This window comes from Aegilops tauschii, chromosome 6 (genome assembly GCF_002575655.3).
Source record: "Aegilops tauschii subsp. strangulata cultivar AL8/78 chromosome 6, Aet v6.0, whole genome shotgun sequence".
Lineage (NCBI taxonomy): Eukaryota > Viridiplantae > Streptophyta > Magnoliopsida > Poales > Poaceae > Aegilops > Aegilops tauschii.
The window spans coordinates 485,288,389-485,314,455 of NC_053040.3; the positions used below are offsets into that span (position 1 = coordinate 485,288,389).

The 26,067-nt window shown below is 47.7% G+C and overlaps 3 protein-coding genes across 3 annotated transcripts; 1 reads left to right on the forward strand and 2 right to left on the reverse strand.

Moving 5' to 3' along the window:
* Nucleotides 1–1,020: 1,020 nt before the first annotated feature.
* Nucleotides 1,021–4,630, reverse strand: LOC109733949 (uncharacterized). The gene is made up of 4 exons (XM_020293164.4): nt 4,310–4,630; nt 2,422–2,539; nt 1,615–2,326; nt 1,021–1,482 (listed from the first exon to the last, which is right to left on the reverse strand). Exons 1-4 carry the CDS (start codon nt 4,361–4,363, stop codon nt 1,203–1,205), a joined length of 1,164 nt encoding a protein of 387 aa, XP_020148753.1. The 5' UTR covers nt 4,364–4,630; the 3' UTR covers nt 1,021–1,202.
* A 9,744-nt stretch (nt 4,631–14,374) lies between these two features.
* On the reverse strand, nt 14,375–18,726 carry LOC109733948 (pentatricopeptide repeat-containing protein At2g27610). The gene is made up of 4 exons (XM_020293163.4): nt 15,808–18,726; nt 15,429–15,521; nt 14,795–15,233; nt 14,375–14,708 (listed from the first exon to the last, which is right to left on the reverse strand). The coding sequence occupies exon 1, from the start codon at nt 18,594–18,596 to the stop codon at nt 15,975–15,977; it is 2,622 nt and encodes an 873-aa protein (XP_020148752.1). The 5' UTR covers nt 18,597–18,726; the 3' UTR covers nt 14,375–14,708; nt 14,795–15,233; nt 15,429–15,521; nt 15,808–15,974.
* A 30-nt stretch (nt 18,727–18,756) lies between these two features.
* LOC109733947 (thioredoxin-like 3-2, chloroplastic) lies at nt 18,757–21,116 on the forward strand. The gene is made up of 5 exons (XM_020293162.4): nt 18,757–19,117; nt 19,844–19,918; nt 20,010–20,076; nt 20,560–20,577; nt 20,661–21,116. The coding sequence occupies exons 1-5, from the start codon at nt 18,792–18,794 to the stop codon at nt 20,757–20,759; spliced, it is 585 nt and encodes a 194-aa protein (XP_020148751.1). The 5' UTR covers nt 18,757–18,791; the 3' UTR covers nt 20,760–21,116.
* The last annotated feature ends 4,951 nt before the right edge of the window (nt 21,117–26,067 follow it).

Below are 26,067 nucleotides of genomic sequence, written 5' to 3' on the forward strand. Positions count from 1 at the left end.
TGCTCGTGACCGCCTGGGTGAGATCCCGGATGGCAGCGTCATCTCCTCCGGGGTGAAGACGATGGGGACGGGCGCGGCGGAGGTGACCGGCACCGGCAAGAGCGGGGCGTTAGTCGTGGTGGCCATCGGGGCGATTGTCGCGGTCGGCGGCGGAAGGGTCGGGGTGGGCGGCGACGAGGACATGATCGCACTGAAGCTATCTGATACCGAATTGGTAGGAACCGGATCCCTATCAGGGTGTGGTCTTAGGTTGTAGGGGTGGAAGGAGGGATGGCGTGGAGGAAGGCGTGGTCGCCGGCGCAGGGGCGCCGTCGTTGCGTGCGAGAGAGAGAGAGAGAGAGAGAGAGAGAGAGCGCGCAGCGGTGGCTAGGGTTAGGTCTCTCGACTCCCTAAGAAAGCCGAGCAAATATGATTGCTTCTTGCTTAATCCCAAAACGGGTCCTTGCACGAGTTTATATAATCCTCCTAATAAGATAATTGGGCTAAGCCCCTAATAACGATAAGATAAACTGGGCCACAACTAACTGGGCTAAACCCCTAATATGCCGGTCATAACAGATGGGGTTTTCCGCAAAAGAGCGGCAGCACTAGGGTGCTCTACCGTCGAGGGGACCGTAAGAGTACCGTAGAGTGTTGTGTATTCTCATGTATAAGGATCGTATTGGAGCGTTTCTCGACTTATGGACCAAATCGTTGTGCGCCAGAGACTTGGAGGACCAGACGTGTAATTTCCTCGTCCAACTGCATCTAGTTTCCAGACCTGCAGCTCCGGCCGAGTTCAGCTAACTGACAGCCATCCACAAGTTTCAGTACTCCTAGTACTATCCTCTCAAAAAAAAGTACTCCTAGTACTATATCTGTTTGGTTTTCACTACTTACTTGCACAAACGAAATAAAGCAACCCGCGGACGGAGAGGATAGTACTTTATAAAAACGAAAAAAGTACTCCTTTTGCAATTATATAAAAACAGAGAAATTATGTCGCTTCCATAAACTACAACACTGGCACCCGCAAGTGAGGCTTAAACCATGACATATAGATGAAAGGATATACGACTATACGGACAGCCGTTTGGTTTGAGCCGCAAAACCAAACCAAAGAAAGAATCATTTGTGTTATACAAAAGGCAGTGAGTTACTGTGCTTTCCATGTCATCTAGGCAACAAATATACAACTGTACACTAGCTAGAGCTGCTGACACCTAGTTCTTCCTCACATGAAAAGGAAAAAGATCCTGAACATCTAGATGAGAGAGCGCTCCCAGGAAGTGGAGGCTTGTCTCCATTGAAATCATCAAGTGAGTGAACTGGAAATACAAAACATGGCCCAAATCTCGCCTTGTTAACCTCATCCCATGATCTGCAATCGGGTCAGCCGCATCCTCCAGGGCATGCGATGGACCATTCCGGTGGAAGCGCAGAGGTACGATCCGGGGGTCTGTTGTCTCAGGAATAAGTGTTGCGTCCGGGTCATATCCTCCCCTATGAAGTAGGCAAAAGGTGTGTTATCATTACAATATAGTGACAAATCACAATTTAGTGTAAATAGCGACAAGCATCAATAAACAGTAATAATATAATCAAGATTCTGCCCAAATAAACAATGAGGCATACCTTCTGTAGTAGAATGCAAGGTATGTATTATGTTGACACTGGATGTGCCAGTCCTCAGGATACCGCAGACCACTGATAACATAATGAAATGCTTCCGGATCCATGTTCCTCAAGATGTCCATTATGTAGGCATACATGGCAACGTACATAAAACATCTATTGGGCAGTGGCAGAGTACACATATGGTACCTCGTCATAAAGAATGAATCACCTTGCCGATAGCCCTTAATGTGCTGAATCAAGTGTGTGAATTCCGGGTTAGCTCTGCTATTTTTGTCATATATGTAGCTTGCTCTTGCTACAACGCGATCAAGCATCTCTGCGAGAGCCGTCAGATTGCTCTTCGTGCCCTTGGCAGAACTGTCCTTGAGGTTATTGGCAATGAGCTTCGGAATGTTGAAGTATTCGGTGAATGTGATATTCCTCTCATGCAGGATCTCGAAGCAAGAACCTGATTGGATAATATCGAGTACCATGTTGATTACGCGAAACAGACCCTGCTGGGCGGGCGGAATAAACCGCGCGGGAGGATCAACCACCGGTTGATTTTGACCTGGCGGCGGTTCGTTGGTCATGATGTCGTTGCCGAGGCTTCTCATGAAAGCGAGGAAAGGAGTGTTTGCCTCCCCTGGTTGGAGAAGGTAATAGCAGTTCCTCTGTGCAGCATTTCTAGCAGCAGCCGTCTTCTTCTTCCTGGTCATCTCCTGGGTACCTAAGAAATAACATCATAGTTAAGTGATGACTCCAAAAGAATATAAGAATATATGACAAAGAGAACTTGGTCTATTTTACAGGTAGAGTACACACCTGCATGATAAACCAGGAGACAAGTCAGTCTTGTTTGCTCTGAATGATAAATGGAGGGGAAATGGGCATTTGGCTTCATACCCTTCCCTTCTGGGGCTGGCAGCGCCAAGCCAGGAAACTGTAACCAAAAAAATACGGAACATTTTATGAACTAGTACAACAGGGGGAAATCCATAGCATGAAGTAGGATTTAAATGTAAGCTGCAAAGCTATGAAACCCAATTTCTATGTAGCCACGAGATAGTACCAAACTAGAGGCTAAAACCACATTCTCCGACTAAATGAGCTATGAAACTACCATACTTTTAAACACTGTTTGTCAGCGTGATGATATCCACCTACTGTAATGATTACAACCACATACTAGGGGCTTCATCAGAAGAAACACCTTTCATTTTTTACTAACATAATCATGATACTTTACTAGAAGCAATACTACTTTAATTTACACCAGTTTTTAACAGTGGTTGTGTGTTTGAGCCTTTCTCCAGAAATAAAAATAGACTGCTTGAATGCTTTATTATCAGTGCCACCGACCAAGTTTTTTTTTCTCCTAACCTTATAATCCAGTATTTCATATGCCAGCTGATGCATTGATTGATAGTCTTCACAAGAAAAAAAATGGCACATGCCCTTTCAGGAAAACCAACAGAAGATTTACCGGTGAACCCTCACTTTTAAGGCAAGTTCATTGGATGACTACCATATCTTTAGGTAACCTTTGGTTGCTCTGATGAAGTTGGATGGGAGATGGCCATCCAACTTTTAGAAGCCATGAGTTTTTCCTCGATTGGATGGACTGGATAGGTCTATATCTCATTAAATATAATATAGCTCGAACAATCAGGGCAAATACAAGTGGTAAAAAAACTTGAGTGAGCTGAGCCATTTCTTGCCTCCACTTGTTCAGCTTAAAGAGGACACATGTCTTTCTCTTAAAATGTCTCATTTGGGCATTCCTTGAACAACACCTTTTTGAATCATAAAAATGGTCTTGGCAAATACTAGGTACAATATTCAACACTTTTCTACCTTCCATAAGCTCTTCACATGCACATACCTCTAGTTCGTGTAACATCTATAATTGATGACTTCCAATGAATTTTACACTGCATAATTTATTAATTTAGAATTTTCTTTACATGCCACGGCCCACGGGTAACACCTATATGTCATAGGGTAGACCACTCCTGATTGTATTAAGTCACTATATGTCATTACACTTATACTGCTCCCTCCGATCCAAAATAAGTGTCGTGGTTTTAGTTCAAATTGGTGTACCATTTTTGAGATAAAGGGTATTTTTGGACCTACTATGCTATCATCTCTTTATATTCTTATCAGCTTCTGGAAGTAATGTCTGGAATTGGACCCTATTGCAATCAGTTTGTCCACCTGCTCTATTTTGTATGCAGAGACAAACCAAACTGTAATGTTGGAGATGCTATGAGCACTCCAGGTCCAGCAACCTGCACTGTATCTAAATAGAAGAAAACTAAAATGGTTAAGATATCTGCAAGTTTTGGGGAAGTCCGCCAAAAGAATAGAGATCTAATTCAAACAACATTCTTCATTGAGTCAACTTCGTCGTCATGTTTCAGTGCTGTGGGAGAGAGCAGAAATTTAACAACAATGCAATTTTGCAGAAGCAAGTCTGGTAAGCTGAACGCAGGCAAACCACTTTAATCTAGTTTAGGAGGTCGTGTAAATAGCCTGCAAAGACTTGTTTCCATTTGTGAGGGACGTGTGGGTTGATTCTAGAGTTTTCCGGCGCAGTTGGCAGCGGGGAAAAGACCCAGGGTGGCTGCAGGATCCTCGCTCGGGGCAGGCAGGGATTCTTTCCGGTGGCGGGTATTGGAAAAGATCCACAAGGAAGGAAGATGGTTACCTTGTAGGGGAGGGCGCACCAAGGCGGCGAACCCTGGCGTGCCGCTCCCCGCATCGCCGGGAAGAAATCCGGCGGCGGGGCGCCCGGGAAGTCGAACGGCGCGCCGCCGACGACCCGAGCGCCCCCGTCGGCCCCCCTCTCGGCGAGGTCGACTTCCCCTCGGGCGCCGCTGCCGGGGAAGGATCCGCCCGCCCGGGATGAAGAAGAGGGCGAGTCAGATATTCACCTGCTGTTCTTGCTCCTGGTCTTCTCCGGCTCCGGATCCGGCGGTTCCGGCTCCTGCGGCGGCGGCGGCGGCGAGGGGGAAACTGGGGTGGAGCGGGCGACCGTTAGGCCGGAAAATCCTATTTGACGAGCGTTCGCACAGGAGATCCCCGAGCGCGAGGATTGGGCCGGCCCACTCCCCACAGCGAGGCAGCCGGTCTTGCGAAGGTTCCCTGAACCGGTTTTTTGTTTCTATACCGGTTTAGCGGTTTTCTTATGTGTTTTTTCCTTTTCTTTTTTCATTTTACTGTTTCATTTTTTTATTTTTTATTTTAATTTCTTTGTTTTATTTTTAAATTTATTTTTCAAGTTCATATTTTCTTGTTTGTCTTTTTTAAAAATTGCAAATTTAAAAAAGGTTTGACATATTCTAAAAAAATTCAGTTTTACAAAATTATTTCAAAAATTTGCATTTTTATTGATGTTTTCAAAAATTGTTCGTGTTTCTCAAAAAGTTCAGAATTTTGAAATATGTTCATGTTTTCCAAAAGTTTGAAGTTTCGAAACTTTGTTCATGTTTTCCAAATATTGTTTGTGTTTCAAAATTTGTTCACATTTTCAAAAATGTTCGGAAAATGTTTGTAATTTCAAATATTATTCATGTTATCAAAAATATTCGTAATTGTTTTGCTCTCATTTTTCAAAGTTTGCTCACGTGTTCAAAAATTCCAAAAATTGTTCACGTTAAACAGAATTGTTCGCATTTTCCAATGTATTCAGAATTTTGAAATTTGTTCACATTTTCAAAAAAGGTCAAAGTATAAAAAATAGTCATGTTTCTATAAAATTGTTCGAAATTTTAAATTTTGTTCATATTTTCTTGAAAGTTTAGAGTTTCAAATTTTGTTCATGATTTCAAAATTGTTCTCATTTTTAAAAATTTCAAAATGTGTTCAAATTTTTGCTCACAATGTTGAAAAATGTTCGCATTTCAAAAAGTATTCAGTTTTTTTAAAAGGCATTTGAAATTTCAAAAATATTTCAAATCTATGGTTGTTCCTTGTTCTTAATGAACCGCGCTACTCATTAGTCACAAGTGCTTGGTTGGTGCATTGATATGCCTGTGCGTCTGAGAGCATCTCCAACAGATGCGCTAAATAAGCTGCGCGCGGCATAAAACGGCTATATAGCGCGTGCGATCGAAAGTAGCGCTCCAGCAGCCCCACTATAATCCCGCGCGCGGTAAACAAGATTCAGCACGCTGGGGAAAACTGCATCGGGCACTGGGTATTTGGTGCGCCAGCTCCAGTGCTCTGGACATCGAACAATTGGGCGCGAGTGAGCAACTGCAGCCCTGAATTCTCCGGCCGCGCCCGCCTTCGCCCCGCCCCGCCCCGTGCCGCCGCCGACGAAATTTCTCCGATGGACGGCGGCGCCAACATCCCCCCAACCCCTCCCTACACACGCGCCCCTCCGCCGCCGCCGCCACAAACCCTTGCGCAGGGTTGACCTCCGGCTTCGCCGCCGGCGCCGCACCGGCTCCAAGCACCGGTCTCACGCGAACGAACTCACAGGGTGGCGTCGCGTCGCAGCCCGCCGCGAAGCCACGGAGCTCCGTCCGCGCGCAACCGATGGTGATGATGGCGACGGTGGCCCAAAAGAAGAGGAAAGTCGACGACGCTTCTAGATGCGTGAAGAAGAATCCAGCAGCGCCTCCGGCCGCGCCTCCGCCTGTTGGGGAACGTAGTAATTTCAAAAAAAAATTACGCACACGCAAGATCATGGTGATGCATAGCAACAAGAGGGGAGAGTGTCGTCCATGTATCCTCGTAGACCGTAAGTGGAAGCGTTATGACAACGCAGTTGATTTAGTCATACGTCTTCACGATTGACCGATCCAAGTACCGAACGTACGGCACCTCCGCGACCTGCACATGTTCAGCTCGGTGACGTCCCACGAACTCACGATCCAGTAGAGCTTCGAGGGAGAGTTCCGTCAGCACGACGACGTGATGACGGTGTTGATGAAGCTACCGACGCAGGGCTTCGCCTAAGCACCGCTACGATATGACCGAGGTGGATTATGGTGGAGGGGGGCACCGCACACGGCTAAAAGATCAATGATCAACTTGTGTGTCCATGGGGTGCCCCCCTCCCCCGTATATAAAGGAGTGGAGGAGGGGGGAGGGCCGGCCCTCCTATGGCGCCCCCTGGAGGAGTCCTATTCCCACTGGGAGTAGGATTCCCCCCCCCTTCCAAGTAGTAGGAGTAGGAGAGAAGGAAAGGGAAGAGAGAAGAGAAGGAAGGAGGGGGCGCCGCCCCTCCCCCTAGTCCAATTCGGACTAGGCCTTGGCGGGCGCACGGCCTGCCTCTCTCTCTCTCCCTTAAAGCCCAATAAGGCCCATATACTCCCCGGCGAATTCCCGTAACTCTCCGGTACTCCGATAAATACCCGAATCACTCGTAACCTTTCCGATGTCCGAATATAGTCATCCAATATATCGATCTTTACGTCTCGACCATTTCGAGACTCCTCGTCATGTCCCCAATCTCATCTGGGACTCCTAACTACCTTCGGTACATCAAAACACATAACTCATAATATAAATCGTCACCGAACGTTAAGCGTGCGGACCATACAGGTTCGAGAACTATGTAGACATATCCGAGACACGTCTTCAGTCAATAACTAATAGCGGAACCTGGATGCTCATATTGGCTCCTACGTATTCTACGAAGATCTTTATCGGTCAAACCGCATAACAACATACGTTGTTCTCTTTGTCATCGGTATGTTACTTGCCCGAGATTCGATCGTCGGTATCTCAATACCTAGCTCAATCTCGTTACCGGCAAGTCTCTTTACTCGTTCCGTAATACATCATTCCGCAACTAACTCATTAGTCACATTGCTTGCAAGGCTTATAGTGATGTGCATTATCGAGAGGGCCCAGAGATACCTCTCCAACAATCGGAGTGACAAATCCTAATCTCGATCTATGCCAACTCAACAAGTACCATCGGAGACACCTGTAGAGCACCTTTATAATCACCCAGTTACGTTGTGACGTTTTGTAGCACACAAAGTGTTCCTCCGGTAATCGGGAGTTGCATAATCTCATAGTCATAGGAACATGTATAAGTCATGAAGAAAGCAATAGTAGTAAACTAAAACGATCAAGTGCTAAGCTAACGGAATGGGTCAAGTCAATTACATCATTCTCCTAATGATGTGATCTTGTTAATCAAATGACAACTCATGTCTATGGTTAGGAAACACAACCATCTTTGATTCAACAAGCTAGTCAAGTAGAGGCATACTAGTGACATTATGTTTGTCTATGTATTCACACATATACTAAGTTTCCGGTTAATACAATTCTAGCATGAATAATAAACATTTATCATGATATAAGAAAATATAAATAACAACTTTATTATTGTCTCTAGGGCATATTTCCTTCACCGCCGCCCGAAGCGTCGGATAGCTCGCAATTTGTTGCGCCAGCGGCCAATGCGCACATGGTGTTTGATGAAATGCCACAAGGTATGATATTTTCCTTTTTTGTTGTTGTTAGATAAATGTATACATATGGATAGCTTGATTAGTTTTCTTTATCATACTTTGTAGTTTCAATGATGACACATATACGTCAACTATGGGTGTTGGCTCCAACAATTCCCATTGATGTCAAACCAATGAAGTGCATCAAGATGATCATGAATATGAATTGGATGAGGGGGTGAGGGTATGGTCGATGCACCGAAAGGAAGGGCGTGCAACTACACCGTGGAGGAAGACATCTTGCTATGCAAGGAATGGTTGAATGTGTTTATGGATGCCACCGTTGGGACGGACCAAACTAGGGATACATATTGGTTTAGGATGAAGGAGTACTTTGATGCACACAACAAGAGTGGAATTGAGCGTACCGACAGAAAGACGAGGAGGAGGAGGAGGAGGAGATGATGAGATAAAGAATGCTATGGAGGCTATTATGAAGGCAAGAAAGAAGCAAATGAGGAGAGAACGGTGGCAAGGAGCCAAGAGTCGGCGGCCGAGGAGAGGAGGGTGGCGGGCGAGGAGAGGAAGATGGCATTGGAGGAGAAGAAATTGGCCATGAAGGAGCAAGCTAGATTATTGGAATATGAGAAGTAATTTTTCTTCATGGACACATCTAACTTCGATGATAGGCAAAAGGAGTACATCAACCTTTGTCGTGATCAAGTCTTGGTCCAAAAAAGATTGATGGGCATGCATGGGAGGCATTGGAGCTACCATGGGAGGCTTGGGAGGCATGGGAGACTTGGGAGGCATGGGAGCCACCATGGGAGGCATGGGTGCTACCATGGGATGCATGGGAACAAAGCATGGGAGCCATGGGCGCCATGGGCGGCATGGTAGACATGGGAGCACCTATGGGAGGCATGGGTGGCTTGGAAGCTACCATGGGAGACATGGGAGGCATGAGTATTGGGTCTCTCATGGGGGGCATGGGAGCACCTCCGGGTGACATGGGTGGATGCATGGCTTTCGGTGTGCCTCACATGTCTTCGCACGATGCCTTTGGAGATAGTGTAAACACCGTCCGAGTTTCCAATGACGATGGGGCGCTTGAAGATGAAGAAGAAAAGAAAGAATCGTCTTCGTAAGAGAAGGAAGAAGCTGGGGCATGATTGTTGATGTTCCATTCATTTGTGTGAACTTTATTTGTCATGAACTTGCTTGTGGTTAGGTGATTTTGAACTATGCCATGAATTTGAACCATGATATGTTGCTCAACTCATGATTTTGCTATTCCGTTTAATGTTTGAGATCATCTTGTTTCATATTGTCAATTTGGTATGTGTTGTTTCATATTTGCCAAGCGCTGGCTGGGCGCGCACTGGATTTTACTGCGTCTGGTGAGGCGCTACAGCGGCGTGCTAAATTTTTGCAGTTTTGGAAAAGCAATTACCCTCCCGCGCGCAAAAACACTATTTCGGCGCTGTAAAAAAAATTTAGCACTGCGCTACCGCGCGCCTATTGGAGATGCTCTGAGAGCATAAGGTCTTGTGTTCGACTCCCAGCAAGGGCGCTAATTTTTTGAATTTTACATACCACGGTCCTACTATTGGGGCTGCCCATGTGCTCATTTATTTGTACGTCGGCTGCTATTTGCCCCAAAATGCTGCAAATAGGAGCTCCCGGTTCTGAGCCCTCGAGGGTGGACTCGAGGATTTGGAGGAGACGACGCTGCCGCCGCCCGCTCAACGTGTCGCTGCCCGACTCCTCCTCAAGATGCCGCTGCCCGACGCCTCGATGCCGGCGTACCTCCTCCGGCATACTGGACTTCTCCCTGGCGGCAAATCCTCGCCTTGCCTCCCCTCCTTTTCCCTCATCGTCTAGTTTTCTTCCATCCACCCGGTCACTGCTGCCACCTTGTCCTCCCCGGCAAGCTCACCAAGCACGCCGTCTCCGAGGGCACCAAGGCCGTCACCAAGTTCACTTCGTCTTAGATTGCCGCTGCCTGAGTCTGTTTAGTCTGGTTCGGTCTGTTCGTGATGCTTTTAGTGATGGATGGAAGTTGCTGAATGATTCCAGAACTGAATTTCCGATGCTTTTTGGTAAAGTGAGACTTTGAAAGCGATGATTCATTTATGCTGTGATGTAATTATCACTATAATCTCTACCATGTGATTGTGCCACAAGGGTGTACTTCCAAATTAGGTGCAGCACCCACCAGATTATTCAATGGCCCCCGTTTAATTGTGTGTTGTCACTGAGCATTGTCGTTGTTATGATCATTAACCTGGTTTGCCAATGCTCTGTTGGCTCGTTGGTGGTAACTGAATTTGTGTTGCTCTTGCAAACTGAGATTTGAAAAGCAAGAATACAGCTTCGCCGCCTCTAAGGTTTAGTTACTTTGGTGGTTGTTGACTCTAGTTATTTGCAAGTCATTGAAGTACTGGTGCTGGATGGAAGTTGTCCAATTATCGCCTGGCTCTTTTTTTTTGAAACGAAGGCAAAAGAATTGCCTCATCGATTAATTAAGAAGAAGAGAATTGCCCAGTTAATTTATGAAAAAGCGGGCGAAAACTGATACAAACAAACTCACTCAACACGAAGCACCACGACCACGTAGACGGCCGCCAAGTGCTCCCAACACTCAACAAGCACAACCCTCAACACTTCTACAATGCACTGGAACCCCGGGCGAGAAAACCGGCAATGATGACTCAAAATACCAAGGCCACGTCGATAACACGACAACCGAGCACAATGCATCATGACATCACGGACGCCTTCCCTTTCACATAATCAACCATAGGAACCTCCAGCTGCTCACTTGACAAAGGTGAATCTTGTCCCTCGCCCGAGGTCGTCGGTGTGTCCACCTTCATATGCTCCACTGACAAACTCAGACATAGCTCCCTAAACTCGGGCATGACCTGCAGCACCGGAGCCACAAGCACGGCAATGGACTCGCCCTTAGTGGAAGACAACATAGGATGGGAGGTAGGCATCAAGGATGAATTGTCTCCGACACGAGGGGATAAGGAGCCATATAACTCCACACCCCCCCCCCCCCCATCCTCCGCGGAGCAAACACCGGCCGCACAAGGAGAGTGCGACGTCAGAGAGGTCTGCAACATAGCCGGCGCAAGGGAGTCTACTCAGAGCAGCCTCCGCTCGTTCTAAAAAGCTCCCAACACGTGCCAGACAACCTTGCAGCAACGCAGTCTGATCAGTCAAAGCGGACTGCAACATCAGCTCCGACGAGGTTGGTGAGCCAACGCTACCATAGACAACAGACGCCCAAGACCCACGATAAAGCGCCTTCGACGGGAGTGCGGATGTCATCGGACCCTCACATGAAGCAAGAGCAGGACGATGCACGACATCGAGCTGCGACAAGAGCGGCACATCAATGCATGGCAGTGAGCTTAGAGGACGCCATGGGTTGCAACATCCACGCGCACGATGACCGTTCTCCAAACAATGCGAACACCGCAATGGCTCTTTGCAAACAGCCGCGCGATGACCATGAGCGTAACATTTGTAACATCTACCGCGAAGCCAAGCGGGGATGGGACGAGGAGCCATTGTCGAGGAAGGCGACGAATTCGGACGACGTGGGTCACGCCGCGGTAGCACCTCCTGCCAACCCTCATTTGTGTCTGCGTCATGCCCCACGCACATCCCTCCTGGCTCTTTGGTTCTAAGAACTGAATTTGTGGTTCTTCTTCTAAACCGAGACTTCAAAAGTAATGAAATTATTTCTGCTGTGATGTATAGTTGTTAGTTGTTCTAATCTCTGCCATACAGTTGTGCTCCTTATAGTAGTAGTAATAATAATGTACAGTAAGATTTTAGGCCCATGATTCATTTTGTTGATTTTCTACTGCAGTTTGATGGTTACTAGATGGTTCTCCTAATCTCTGCAAAATGATTGTGCTGTTGTTGTAACATAAATGTAAATTTTGCAGTTTCTTGATGTACTGACATTAGATTGGTGCAAAACCGAGTGTCATGGGCACTGATTGTTGTTATTGTTCCCTAGTGTCATGGGCTGGGGGTGTTATTTTGGTTCTAGGTTAATTTATGGCAACATTGGTTCTCCACTCTCAGATTATACATCGACAGTTTACAAACATTGGTACTGACATGACTTGGAGATGTACCGGCTACAGATTGCCGTATGGATGGAAAGTTGTATTATATCAATTTGTCAAGTTTTTACTGAATTTTGTTTCCAGGGCTTTTAACGCATTCTAAGAATTTTAGAAGTCCTGTCGTATTCTAGTTAGTTTCAAATGTGCTTTGCTTCACTTTGGAAGATGTCAGTTGTTTGAATTTTAACTCTGCGATCTGCTCGAGATTTTTTTTTGTTTTGTTCTGAACCTTGTGCTTCTGCCTTTGACGATTTCGTTGAATTCACCATTGACGTAGGTCTTGGTTTAATTCCATCGTCATGTTGTACACGCGTACTACTTTTACTGTTGAATTATTTGATCAGATGTTTGGGTGCCAACTGATAACAGGAGATGTATACACTAAGGATGGAAAGTTTTATTTGACCAGATTGGGTAACTTCACGCTGAATTTTGTTTTCAGGGGCAAGAGCTCATTGCGAGCATTAACACCATTTACTCGTTCGAAAATTCAGAAAGTCAGCCCTATTCTAGTGATTTTGTACACAATCTAACCCAGTTCTGATGGTGACACTTTTATGGTCTGATGTGGGGTTATGGAACTTCGAAATATACCTGGTCGTTGCTATTTCATTTCATATAATTTCTTGTCATTATATCGGTTGATGAGATATTGATTTCAAGTCATGCAAAATTATGTTTCTGCTGGGAAAAACTGTTACTAAATTGTTCCCCTGTAGCAACTTTGTCTCATTTTTATTAAGTGACCTTTACAATTCAGTTGCAAGGATATAAGGGGAGTTTGTTACATTATAAAGATTGCATTTTTAAATGTTCCACACCATATTATTTCAATATAACAAACCCTGCCTGCCAAACAAAATTTTTAAACAAAAAGGATTGTGGATGGAGGGGTTTTGAGGGGATCGGTTGGACCCCCCCCCCCCCCCCCCCCCCCGGACAACCTCCCCAATCCACTTCTACCAAACAAAGCCTTAGTAAGGGGTTGGGCTGTTCGCTTATGTGCCAATCCGGAGAATTTTTCTAGACCTTCCAATTGCCATCCAACGGCTAAGCCCCACAGCCCGTTTTTCCCTTTTCTTCTGATGAGACGCGGTGCGGTTTTACCCCCTTTTTTTAGTACACCTGTCTATAAGAGCTGCATTAATGCACAAAGCTTGCCATGGTTTTTTAAACTCAATATAATCACAAATGCTTGTATACACGTAAATGCAATCACCTCTATGAATGCGCACATGCACATATCCGAGATAATGAGCCGGCACAACTTTTAAGATTGATGAATTCGCCACATAAGCCTCGTTTGTCGACGGGGATGTCTTTTCTCACTTAACGAACATCGCCGAAAAGATTGAAATAAATCGGCCATCAGATTGCATAGGTTTTTTTTGTGGGAACGGGTTGCATAGTTATTTCTACAGAAAAAAAAGTGTAGAAGCTTAGTTTCCTGCCATACCGGGATAATTTAATTATGATGTGTGTTAATTTCAGTTCAATATCGACTCGGTGTAGTTCCTTGTGTAGATCGGTTTAGTCCATCGGGGAATCGCGACAAGGGCTAGGACAATTTCTAATAATTGATGCGGATGGAATTTCCAGCATCCCCTGCAACCTCCTTTTTGAAGACGGGGGCAAAATCTTGCCTCATTTCTTGGCTAAGAAGAATGGTGCTCATTTAATCAGTGAAAGACTAGGCGAAAACTGACAAACACCCATAGCGAACGATTGTCATAGAACAAGACAATCTCGAGGGCACGCACCACCGATCTAGCACACGACATATACACTAGACACGCCACGTTGAAGAACACCATCGAGATTGGACACAAGCGTCACGACCATCGGTCCTCCTCAAGCAAGCGACTCCGACTTCACCGCATATGACCATCGACAAAACCATCCCCGCAACAGTTGCATGATGTCACACTAAGATCTGCCAAACAATCGGCCACACGTGCTGACGACAAGGCAACTCCGATTCTGAAGGCGAGCTACAAAGGAGACAGATGCAGGGTCGTCGCCGCGAAGAATCGTCAAGCTGGATGACCCGTCGCCGGTCATCGCCCGGACCTTGCCGCCGCAACTCCAACTTCATGATAACAAATAGACTACGACGACATGCCGAAAAACCGACTACACTGCGCTGAAGGTTTTTTTTTTTTTTGCGGGAAACGACATAGGCCATCTAAATGGGATGCAATCGAGTGAAGGTGAAAACTCCGGAGTTCACTCGAGAACAAAGAGACTGCTGAGAACAAGAAATGGAGGCCGGTGTACGGAGTATGGTTTGGTTACAGACCGATAAGATGTCTCTTCAGACATGGTCTGCTACCATCACCAAGACTTTGCAACGGAAGATATAACAGAGAAAATGACATAAGTGGCTACAGGAAATGAGAAGGGCCGTGTGAAAGCAAAAAAAATTGGGGAGATTCAGCCTCCGCGAAACCTGACCGCCATTCCCCTTTGTTGCATTGGACATATTCTTCTGGGAAGATGAGAACCAAGTGCCGTGACCATGGTTGCTATCCCCTACAGCCTGAGCATGCAGAGCTTAATTATTACTTTACAATACAAAAAAATAGCAGGGCGCAGAAAGTAGGCGAAAGACGAAGCAAGCTGTACCTCCACAGATCGGTCTCCACCATCCTCCAGGCATTTTAAATCCGGTTGCGGTCGAAGTTCTGCTCGTCTGAATACAGATTTCATGCCATTGACATGCGCAATGCCATGTCCCATGTACGTACGTACCAGACTGGAATTCAGTATGGTTTGCATAATCAAAGTGTACTTCTTTTAATCTATATATCTGGATGGATGAGAACAAAAGGTTTGTGTTTGGATTCCTAGTCATACACCACCACTTTACCCTTGTTACTCATGATCAAAGTGCAAGCGCATTCACAAAAAATGGTCTCTAACCAAACAGCTGTGAAAACATGGCTCACACAAAATTTGAATTGCCAATGGTGGCCTGTCCCACATGCCATAGATGTAAGAGGGGATCATTACTTCACAAAAAGTTTGGTCACCCACCTGTTCTGGCAAAAAGTAGGCAACAATCCTGCAAAAATAAACAAATCCACAGGCCATGTCAAACGCTGGCAGTTAGAACCAATCCCAAATGGTGGTCAAATTGCTTTGAGTATCACGAAAACTGGCATGGTCTGCTGGGATTTGCAAATAAAGAATGGTATAAGTTGATATGCATACTCATGTTGAACACAAGGAAACAAAAAAATAGGATTTCTTTACTTACCAGGCCAATAAATGACGAGTCCATAACAGAGCCAAAAAACAGATATGCACCAGGATGAACAAGATCATATACTACATTGGGTGCTGCACTCGCCTAAAGAAAAGGATGACAAGTGGGGTTCAGTCCAAATGCAACAATGGATTATTATTAATTTTTTGAAAAATTGTGGTGTTCTTCCATTTAGATAGTCAATGGCTCAGTATAGGCTTGAAGGTTTAGATGCCCAAAGCTGGTAAAAACACAAACACGTATGTTTAGCTTCCTTGTTGTGTTTTCTATCAACTAAACAGTCAGTGTAAGATCCACGCTCCATATGACTCATGTTGCTCTTACAAAAACAAGTAGAGGAAACTGTATGACGGCTCATGTATACTCTTACCTGCAAACAGGCAAGAACCACTACCTATAAGCTTCTACCTTTGTATAGCTGATATTGGGGCTTCAGACAACACATACTCATGAACTCCAGAGCCTACTTGCAGGTCACATTGTTGTGGATGGCATTGCCAGTCTGCTATATCCACTGTCAGTTTGTTCTGCTCTACATCACCAGAAATCACCACAAGAGCAGGCACCAGATTTGAAGTGGTGGAACCTGCTGCAGTCTCGCATGATGATCTCCCTGTCCTCAACCGCCGACACCATCTTCATCACCACATGGCAGTCCCCACAGACCCGCAGGTTTTTGACAATCTGAAGGGGCGTCCCTGGTGGCGTAGCTATCAGACCGAAGGCAAGAGCCAGCCGCTCACTGTGCGTGACCAGCATGGCTTCCTTCTGCTCTTGTTCCATGTCATGGAGCACAAAGCTCGTGTTCGGGCAGTAACCCTCCTGCTTCAACCTGGCTGTCATCGCCTTCAGCTTTGTGTATATCTGGTCGGACAGACGGTGCGATTTATCGGAGGCTATAAAGGAATGGACCTTGTTCTTGATCTGAATCCAGCTGGATCCAGCTTCCTTCTTCACCTTTTTAGAATCCATGAGCTTCCTCACTTCATCCCTCTCTTTCCACTTCCCTGCGGACGCATAGATGTTGGAGAGCAGCACGTATGTAGCCGAATCGAGCGGCTCAAGCGATAGCAGCTTCTCTGCGGCCAGCTTCCCAAGCTCAACATTCTTGTGAACTCTGCATGCGCCTAGCAGTGTGCGCCATACCATTGCACCCGCTGGGAACGGCATGCCTCCGATAAGGTCCATTGTTTCATCCAACTTGCCTGCGCGGCTGTAGAGATCCACCATGCACGCATAATGCTCCATGGTGGGACTGATCTTGTGGTCTCTAACCATGGAATCGAAGTATCGCTGGCCTTCTTGTACAAGTCCAGCATGAGTGCATCCTATGATAACCGCAAGGAATGTGACACCATCCATCTCGACGCCCGCAGCTTCCATCTGACGGAATGTATCAAGGGCCTCCTTGCTGTAACCGTGCTGCGCATACCCTGATATCATCGAGTTCCATGACACCAAGTCTCTCTCTGTCTGCCTCTCAAAGACACTTCGAGCACTGTCAATGCTCCCTTTTCTTGCATACATGCTGACAAGTGCGCTGCCCACGCAGATAGCGTCCTGGTATCTGTATTTGATCGAAACAGCGTGGAACTGCCTACCCTGGTCAACGCCAGCGGTGGGACTAGCACATGCATCGATGACACTAGAGATAGTGAACTCATTTGGCTTCATGCCTTGCATGGACATCTCCATGAACACATTTGTGGCACCATCGCAGTCGCCAGCTTGGGAATAGCACGACAACATTGCAGACCATGCAACAACGTCCTTCTGGTCAATGGTTTCAAATATAGAGAGGGCTTCTTCAGTGCTTCCAAGCTTTGAGTATGAGGCAAGAAGTGCAGTTCCGACAGATGGTGCATGCTGGTAGTTGGTTTTGATGATCTGCGCATGAATCTGGGGAGGCAAGACTGGCAGTGATGTTGTGAGCATCGTCGAGTAGGTGAACTCATTTGGCTTGACATTGTCTTCTCTCATTCTGCTAAAGAGTGAGGCAGCAAGAGGAATGTCACCGTTCTGAATGCACCCGCCTATCATAGCAGTCCATGAAACGACACTCTGCGATCCTGACATCAACAAGAATATGTTGAAAGCATCATCCAGTTCGCCGCACTTGCTGTAGGCATCCATAATGGCTGTCATGACATTGCCATCTGAACTGAACCCATGTTTTAGCACACAGCTGTGGAGCTGCCGTGCCAGGGCCAACTGTTTGAGGTTTGCACATAGCTTGATCACCGTCGAGTAGGTCGACTGTGACAGCTTCGCCATGCTTGCTCGCGAGTCATGGAACAGCTCCAGGGCCTCCACCTCACACCCGTTCAACAGAAGGCCTGCCATCAACGTGTTCCACGACACCATGTCCCTGGTCTCCATCCCACAGAACACAGCCTTGGCTTCTTCAACCAGTCCGCACTTCGCGTACATGTTCATCAGGGAATTACACACGAAAACTGTCGAGCGGCATCCGAACTTCACCGACTGAGCATGCACGCGCCGCCCAAGGTCGAGCGCGCCCTGGCCCGCCACCGCGGAGAGGACGCTCGTGAACGTGAACGGGTTCGGCCATATCCCCTCGGCGCGCATCCTGAAGAAGAGCGCCATGGCGTCCGAGTGCGCGCCGCCCTGGGCGTAACCGGTGAGCAACGACGTCCACGTGCCGACGTTCCTCTGCGGCATCCCCTCGAACACCAGCCTGGCATCCTCCACGCCGCCGCACTTCGTGTACACGTCGACGAGGGCCGTGCCGACGCCGACGTCGGCCCGGTCGAGCCCGCACTTGACGCACAGGCAATGCAGCTGCTCCCCGGCGGCCCTGCAGCAGCCCGGCATCGCCCCGCACGCCTTGAGCGCGCAGGACAGCATGGCGCCGTCGACGCGTTCGCCGCCGTGGCGCCGCGCGGCCGAGAAATGGCCCAGCGCCTCCCGCCCCATCCCGCGCCGCGCGCATTCGACGAGGGCGTCCCGGCTGGAGCCGGAGCTTCCCCCCGCCGCGGCGTCCCGGTCGGGACTTCCGTCGAACGCCCGGCGGGCGCTCCGGGTGTTGGGGCGATCGACGTCATGCTCCTCCACCCGGGCCGACGAGGCGCGCGTGGCCAGCCGCTGGCGGCACGCGAAGGCCCGGGGGAGCGCCGGGAGCGCCGTCCTCAGCGCCATGCTACCTCGCTTAGTCGCCGGAGCACATGGCGGCGAGCCGGCGACGCGCGTGGCGGTGGGGAGTGGGAGTGGGAGTGAGGAGAGTCGGGGCTGGACCAGACCAGTCGGTTTGACTTCGGCTCCCGGCGCCTGGGTCGATATGGGTTGGGTGCGACCGGACCCGGGCCCGGCCCAGACCGGACGAGCCCAAACAGAATGGCCACCACCTCCGCCTACGCAGTGGCGGCCGGCGGCGGGGAGGCGTCGCCGTGCCGGGGCGCCCTTCTCAGGCCACGGCCTCCCCCGCACCGCCTCGCGTTCCTCTCCCGGGCGCCCGCTCGTCGGGCCTCGATCTCGCTGCCGCCGGGGCCTCGCCGGGCGGGTCTGACAGCGGCGACCGCGGAGGGGAGGGCGGGGACGGGGATGGAGGACGAGGAGGAGGGGCCGGCGTGGGTGGAGCTGGAGCCGATCAGCGGCGAGGAGCAGCTGGACCGGGCCCTCGCCGAGGCCCAGCAGCGCGGCGTCCCCATCGTCGTGTTCTGGTAAAGGTTTCCTCTGAATTTTAACTAGCTCCCGATTAGGACAGGATGAAATGGGTTATCATGAATCATGCTCCAGCTAACTTGGATTAGGCTTCAATGCTTCACGGTCATGTGGCCTTATGGGGGTAGAAATCTCGCATCTTGGATGAAAAGGGGCTCATCTAGTTACCCTGTCTAGGGCTCTTGGTAGCTCTTGGTCAGCTCTGAGTGGTGATTGGAGAGCTCACCTTCAGTTTTACCCCACAAAGCGCGTTGTCGTGTGCGATCCTTCTAGCGGCTTGTTTCAGTACCGGCGTCTAAACTCTGCCAAATCTTGGTGGTTGTGTGATGTATACTTGGAAGACTCGTTTTCCCGAAACGCAACAATAAGCAGCTCACCCTGCACATTCCATTTTGCTGTTGTTGTAGCCAGTAGTTAGGTTCAGTGTTTCTTCTCCTGGTTCACATCTTAGGCGGATCCGCAGGTCGCTTACATGTATTATGTTTACCACCTAAATACAGTATCATTGCTACAAGATGTTTCCTCATATATATACTCTTGTAGAAAAGTACTTCAATAGTAATGTGCAGTTTATCACATTTTTACATCAGTTTTGACAGTAGGTTCCGTAAATGGATTGGCAGCTGTATTTCAAGTAGTTGTCTGACATAGTGATAACTGTCAAATTATCCCACGGTGTCTTACAGTCTGGGTTGAGGATAAATACCAGCATTTGCAATATGTAGGACGGCGAGTTGGTGCAGGAAATGCATATATCTGAAGCCTAAGCTGGAAAAGTTGGCAGCAGAATACTATCCGAGGTTAGAGCTTTGGTTGCCATGTTGACAAAGTACTGCACCTCTGGAGTTGTTATCGACAAACTGATGATCTCTGTCATGATTTGCTCTGCAGAATCCGGTTTTACTGTGTCGACGTCAACGCTGTTCCACAGAAGCTCGTGAATCGTGCAGGAGTAACGGTAAGTATCCGCCATGTATTGAGTTGGTTCTGCGGTGCTTGTCGCTCATTAACGAACAATAGCAGAACCTTTTCTTGGCACTCAAGCGTGCTTTCTTGTTAGCAAACAGTCCAAACCCGTTTTCATTTTTGTATCTTTTGTTGGAACTTCTCGGCGTTCTTTCTTGGTCTCTGTTCCCTATTTTGGAGGAAATGGTTCCTCTGTGTTGCCACTGGAAACTTTGCTTTCAGTTGCCGGCTTCCTGCAACTTGTACCTACTACCCAAGCGTTTCTTTCTTAGCCGTATGCACATATCCTGTAGCTTTGGTAACAACAAAGCGTACCAAGGATGGCCCCATCATGCGTTTGGCTTCATCGTTATCTTGTCCTGCAACAATTAAATACAGATTGGCCTATATTGGGATCTCAAGTGGATATATTTATCTAACCGCTAATGCCTTCTTTTGTCCAATCTATGTGATCCTTTATGCGGGACTCGAGCAGAAGATGCCTTCCATACAGGTACAAGTAAAGCTTGTTTCTTTCTTTATGGTCTCCATCTCGGCGTTGTGTATCCTGAGGCCGCTGTTTCTTGTCCTGTAAAGATGTGGAGCGACTCCCGGAAGCAGGCCGAGGTGATCGGCGGGCACGAGTCGTGGATGGTGATCGAGGACGTCCGGAGGATGGTCGAGCAGGAGGAATGAATGATCCAACGCGGCGATGGTTCCCGTGACAATACCGGCCTTTCACCGTGGGAAAATGGAGAAAACAAGATAAGAGGCGGAATGGAGAAAACAAGATCGAGATTGAGCTATGTATGTCCAGTTTTGTATAATCATTCATCGCGCACGGACGCCTAGGGTTCTTGGAGAAGGGGGGCTTCTCTTGCTGGGGTCCTCTCTAGGATTTAGAGGATTGGAGGGGCATGCCCTTGATGTATCTATCTATTTTGAGTTTCTGGGATCAGAAGGTTTTCCGTTAGTCATCATGTAGCAATAAAATATCCAGTCAATGACCTTGCAGGGAATTAGAATACATGCTGGGTGCTTTGGTGCCAATTATTCCGTGGTGTCCACTTTGAACTAGTTGCACAGATGGATAAACAGAATATAATTGCAAGGCTTTTATTTGTTAGAAAGAAATAGAGTTACTGTTTTTTTTTCAGGATTAGCATACAATTATGTCTCCCTCTTGGCCTGAATCAGTCAAAACACAAGAGTGTGCTTGCTAATTAGAGATGGGTAGGATGAGTATTTTAATTTGCAAGTGGTGGAAGCAGCAGCAGGCTCCCTTGTACTACTACTGAGCTCAATTAGTCCAGCCATGGATGCTTTAATAGGAGTATTTAGGTTAGCTGCCCATGGATATATGTTCATACGTACTTTTCTAAAAAAAAAAATATTTCCATACTATATTCTCTCCAACCACAAACAGTAGCTGGATGTTTTCTTTGCCTATAGTATTTCTTAATTAATATGATTGCAACCTCAGCACCTTCTTGTGTCTGGCAATTTTTTTATTAAATGAAATTACCCACTACCTTTCTTTACACCCTGTAATTCAGGATGGATGGCAACAGACCCCAGAAGGACTGTCTGTCTGTTGGTTTCACTTTTCTTTGACTATATATATATATATATATATATATACTGGTACTGGTTTATATTGGCGCCGTTTATATTTATCAAAATCAATTTTTTACATCTATTCATATCAAATCAATTTATGTACTAGGTTAAACATTTAAAAAAAATCAGAAGGCCAATGATTTTTCTTCATCGGGTCCACGTGTAAGGTTTCAGATGGACGGCGGCGCCCACCTGTCAGTCGCAGCCCCAACAGAAAGGATAGGGACAGGCCAGGGCGCCCGATGCGCAGTCAGCCCACGAGATATCCGTTTCGAGCATGAGATTTCTGACGAGGAGCAGTTCGTTACGAGCACGCTGTGAGATTCGTGCGGGGTTCCCATCGGACGGCGCACGCGGCCCGCAGAGGCGGCCAGATGGGTCCCCTGGTCGGGAACACGCACAAAAGTCACACGTCGCCCTCGCTGCCTCATTGACCTCCCTTCCACGCGGCAGCCGCTTTTACAAAATTTCCACACGTCCGAGTGTGATTTATGTCTTTTGGTTGCAGCATAGCAATTTTGGAGGACAACGATTTTTTCGTGCTACTTTTGACAAAAAAGCAACAAGAGGAGCAAAGCAGTTCTCTCTCTTTCTTCTTCTCTTTTCTCCGGTGAGTGTGAGTAAGAGTTGATTTCAACATTCCTGCAATTCTCTTCCTCTGTGCCCCTATATGCATAGCGATACCCGTGGTTTTTGTTCATGTAGTATTCAAAATGATATTCTCAAAAAAATAATCAAAATGATACTATGATTTTGCTTTGTTTGTAGCCAAAAATTGTCTAGTCAATATTTTGGCAAGTTAACATTCGACAAATTGTGTCGCGCACTTATAAGCTAAGGAAGGTTGCAGGAATGAATTATGCAAAACATGGTTCCATATACCTTCGGTTTTTGTGGTATGGATGCTTTAAACTTGGACTTAACTAAGATCACTGAATAAATGTAACACTTCCATCTCAATAAAATAACATTTGGCAATGCTTAAATTTGCCTACAATTGCAACCTTTACAGAGATTGGCAAAGCAGTTTGGTAGGCAACCAATTGATAGCCAATGTTTTTGGCTTTGTCAACACGTGGTAAAGTGCGAGTGAATGCTTAGGAGGACTATGGTATCCCAGCCAACCAAAACAAGTCCTAGACTTGACATGGTGCTCGTATTTTTCTAGATTTACTCTAGGTCTTCCGGCGATGTGCATTCAGTGAGAGGCGACACTCCGTCGACTACGAAGGCGTCTGTGGCGACTTCGTCAATATCAAAATGATGTGTCGACTCAGTCTCTCAGAGGTGCTCATAGGGGTAAGGTGTGTGTGCGTGCGTTTGCCGCGCAAGATCTTTGGTTTTCCCCTGGAATAGATGAAAAAAGTGGATCGCTTCTTATATACTCGCTCATAAAGATTATTCTCTATCTATAGTTCAGGGCCTACTAGAAGTAGAAGTTAGCTCTAGTGCAATCCTTACCGACAAAAAAAGATTGTAGTCATGTTGATAATAGTCGAGTGACATTACTTCGTCGGTCGTAACTAAGGAATCTGTTAGAAATGTTTTGAAATGAATATTGTTCTCTCTTTGATCAAGGATTGATATATGAAAAGAAGTGGAGTTTGAAAGAGGGAACGGTTTAGTGTATGCTCGAGTATGTCGACTTTGATCGTAGTGTGTTAAACAAAACACACAGTAAAGCCAGAATTTAGCATCAAACCAATCATTATTTAAATAAATGAAAAAGAAAGATACAGGTGGACATCCATGCATCGCTCCTGTGCAAGCGACATGGGCGGACGCCCCCAACCCTAGCCGCCGCCACCGAAAATTTGCTCGTCATTGGCCTCCCCTATTCTGGTTCCCTCTCGCGGCGCTTTAAGGCACCTGGCGACCGTAGTGTTGTGCTTCATGCGCTTGCCCGCTCTTTGTTGTAGCTCTCGCGACAGTCTGCCCCATTGACCTCCCCTATCTTGCTTCCCTCCTGCGACGCTCTGAAGCATCCCAACGGCAACAGCACCGTGGCGTTCGTGCGCCGGTGAGCGTCCAGGTAGCGGGGGCGTGCCATTCATGATCGGCTCAGCGCAGGGACATAGGGGGTGCTCTAGGTTGCGTCCTAGTGGTATCGTGGTCCCGTGTTGTGGTTGGTTGGTCGGGATAGTGACTGTTGCAAGGAGCTGGTAGTGGGGTGCTTCATGCACGCGTGCCCGCTCTATGTCGTACCTCTCGTGACAGTCTGCCCCCCTGGGCTCCCCTATTTTGGTTCCCTCTTGCAGCGCTCCGAAGCACCCAACGGTCGTAGGAGTGTGGTGTTCATGCGCCGGTGAGCGTCCATGTAGCACGGTCGTGCCATTCACGCTCAGCTCGGTGCAGGTTCATAGGGGGTGCTCTAGGTTGCGTCCTATAAGTGTCGTGGTCCTATGTTGTGGTTGGTTGGCGGGGATAGTGACTGCTGCAAGGAGCTGGTAGTGGGGCACTTTCATGTGTGCGTACCCGCTCTCTGTCGTGGCTCTCGTGAAAGTCTGCCCTTTGGCCTCCCCTGTTTTGCTTCCCTCCTGCAGCGCTCCGAAGCACCCAACGGCTGCGGTGCGGTGGCATTCGTGCACCGGTGAGCATCCAGGGTAGCGCGTGTAGGGTAACGCAGCAGAAAACAAAAATTTTCCGACCTACGCACCAGCCCAGGACCACTATGAAGACTGCATACAGGGTTTGATCTTTTTCGTTACCGACTCGTAGCGCAGCAGAAGTAGAGTCGATGACGATCGGCGGTGCAGATCCCACAGCTAGGATTTACAACCTCCCAACCGCGAGGATGTATACCCTCATCCGCCATACAGACAGCCCTCCGGGAGGCGATCGAACAGTCCCCTGGACGGTGTCGCGGACAGCCCTTCGGGAGGACCTTCGAAACTCGAACGGTCACTCGGACAGCCCTCCGGGAGGACCCACAGAACTCGGACCGTCACTTGGACAGCCCTTCGGGAGGCACTCTCGAACAGCCCCTCAGGGCACTAAGATCGAAACTACGACCTCTCTACAGAGTTGCACACATACGGTGTCAGCTATCCGGCAGGGCTTCGCCGTCCAGAACTAGTTCCTGCCGGAACCCAGACAGCCTTTCGGCTCTATGAAACTATTTCGCTGGGAGGGAGAGAAGAAGCCAGATCATTGCAATGGCATTTATGTGAGAAAGAGTGAGTGTGGAGGGCTGCCCCTCCACCTCTATTTATAGGAAATCCCAAGGGGTAGGGTAGTTTCACACAAAAAACCAAAATGCACATGAATGAAGTCCTTCCACAAGGACCTAGGAGTGAAACCAATGAACAAGAGGGTCCCCAAGGGGGGATACCCCATGTGGCCGGCCACACCCCCATGAGGGGCCCAAAAATGGCTCCTATCCATCCATGTCATCCCCAAGATCTTTTGGAGCAAAGCCCCAAAAGGTGGTTTTCCATAAAGTAACCATAAAGCTGATTTTCACTATTCACGACGACATTTTTCAGCGTCTGTTCGAACTGAAAATATTTGTGTGGGCTTAGAACATTTCCAGTACCCACCAAAATTATTTTCAATGCGTTCCGAAACAATTTCGGTTTAGTGATTTTCATCTGCGAAAAGCATCTGAAGTGGTTCCGGCAGCTCCGGAGCATATCCGGTTATTATCCCGGAAAATTCCAGAAAGCTTCCAGAATGATTCTGGCACCCTCCAAGAATTATCAGGCATGTGCCGAAACCAATTTTAATTTATGGTATCCCCTGAAACAACTTTTCAGTTTCACCGGAACTCATCCGGTGACCTCTCTCTGCGGAACTTTTCCGCTGTCCGAAACTTTTTCAGTGATTTTCTCTCAGACTCCCTGTCTAGTATTCAGCAGACAGATGACCCTTAAGCGTGTGACCCTATAGGTTCGGTGAAGTATAGACATGACCTGGAACCCCTTCCGATCAATGATCAACATCGGAGCCGTGGACACCCATATTGACCCCTATACCCACACGAATGAATATTCGAGTGAACCTCCAGTTGCGGTGAGCTATTCCTGTTGCTTCACGATATATCACAAACACCTGAGGTGAGATTTATTGCATCCCCGTGGGCCAACACTTTGTCCACTATGCAAGTTACCTCGTTACCGGTTTTGTTCTCTTTTCTCGTTTCGTGTTCCGGCATCCCCGTGATCAAATCACAAAGTGTCTGGCCAGACAATGATGGACACCGTAACACCGAGAGGGTCCGAGTATATCTCTCCATCGTCGGAGGAGCAAATCCCAATCTCGAGCTATCAAGTTACTTAACATACTTTCCCATGAACCCGTAAGCCGCCGTAATAGCCATACAGTTACAGATGACGTTTAACAAACCCCAAAGTTCATGAAGCAAGCATGAAGAAACTCGATACTC

Coding starts and splice junctions, on each gene's coding strand:
- LOC109733947 (XM_020293162.4), top strand. CDS start 18,792: ATGGCCACCACCTCCGCCTACGCAGTGGCGGCCGGCGGCGGGGAGGCG. Junction 19,118..19,843: donor GTCCCCATCGTCGTGTTCTG/GTAAAGGTTTCC, acceptor TGCAATATGTAG/GACGGCGAGTTGGTGCAGGA. Junction 19,919..20,009: donor GCAGCAGAATACTATCCGAG/GTTAGAGCTTTG, acceptor TTTGCTCTGCAG/AATCCGGTTTTACTGTGTCG.
- LOC109733949 (XM_020293164.4), bottom strand. CDS start 4,363: ATGCGGGGAGCGGCACGCCAGGGTTCGCCGCCTTGGTGCGCCCTCCCC. Junction 2,540..4,309: donor GGTGCGCCCTCCCCTACAAG/GTAACCATCTTC, acceptor TTTTGGTTACAG/TTTCCTGGCTTGGCGCTGCC. Junction 2,327..2,421: donor TCTCCTGGTTTATCATGCAG/GTGTGTACTCTA, acceptor GTTATTTCTTAG/GTACCCAGGAGATGACCAGG.
- LOC109733948 (XM_020293163.4), bottom strand. CDS start 18,596: ATGGCGCTGAGGACGGCGCTCCCGGCGCTCCCCCGGGCCTTCGCGTGC.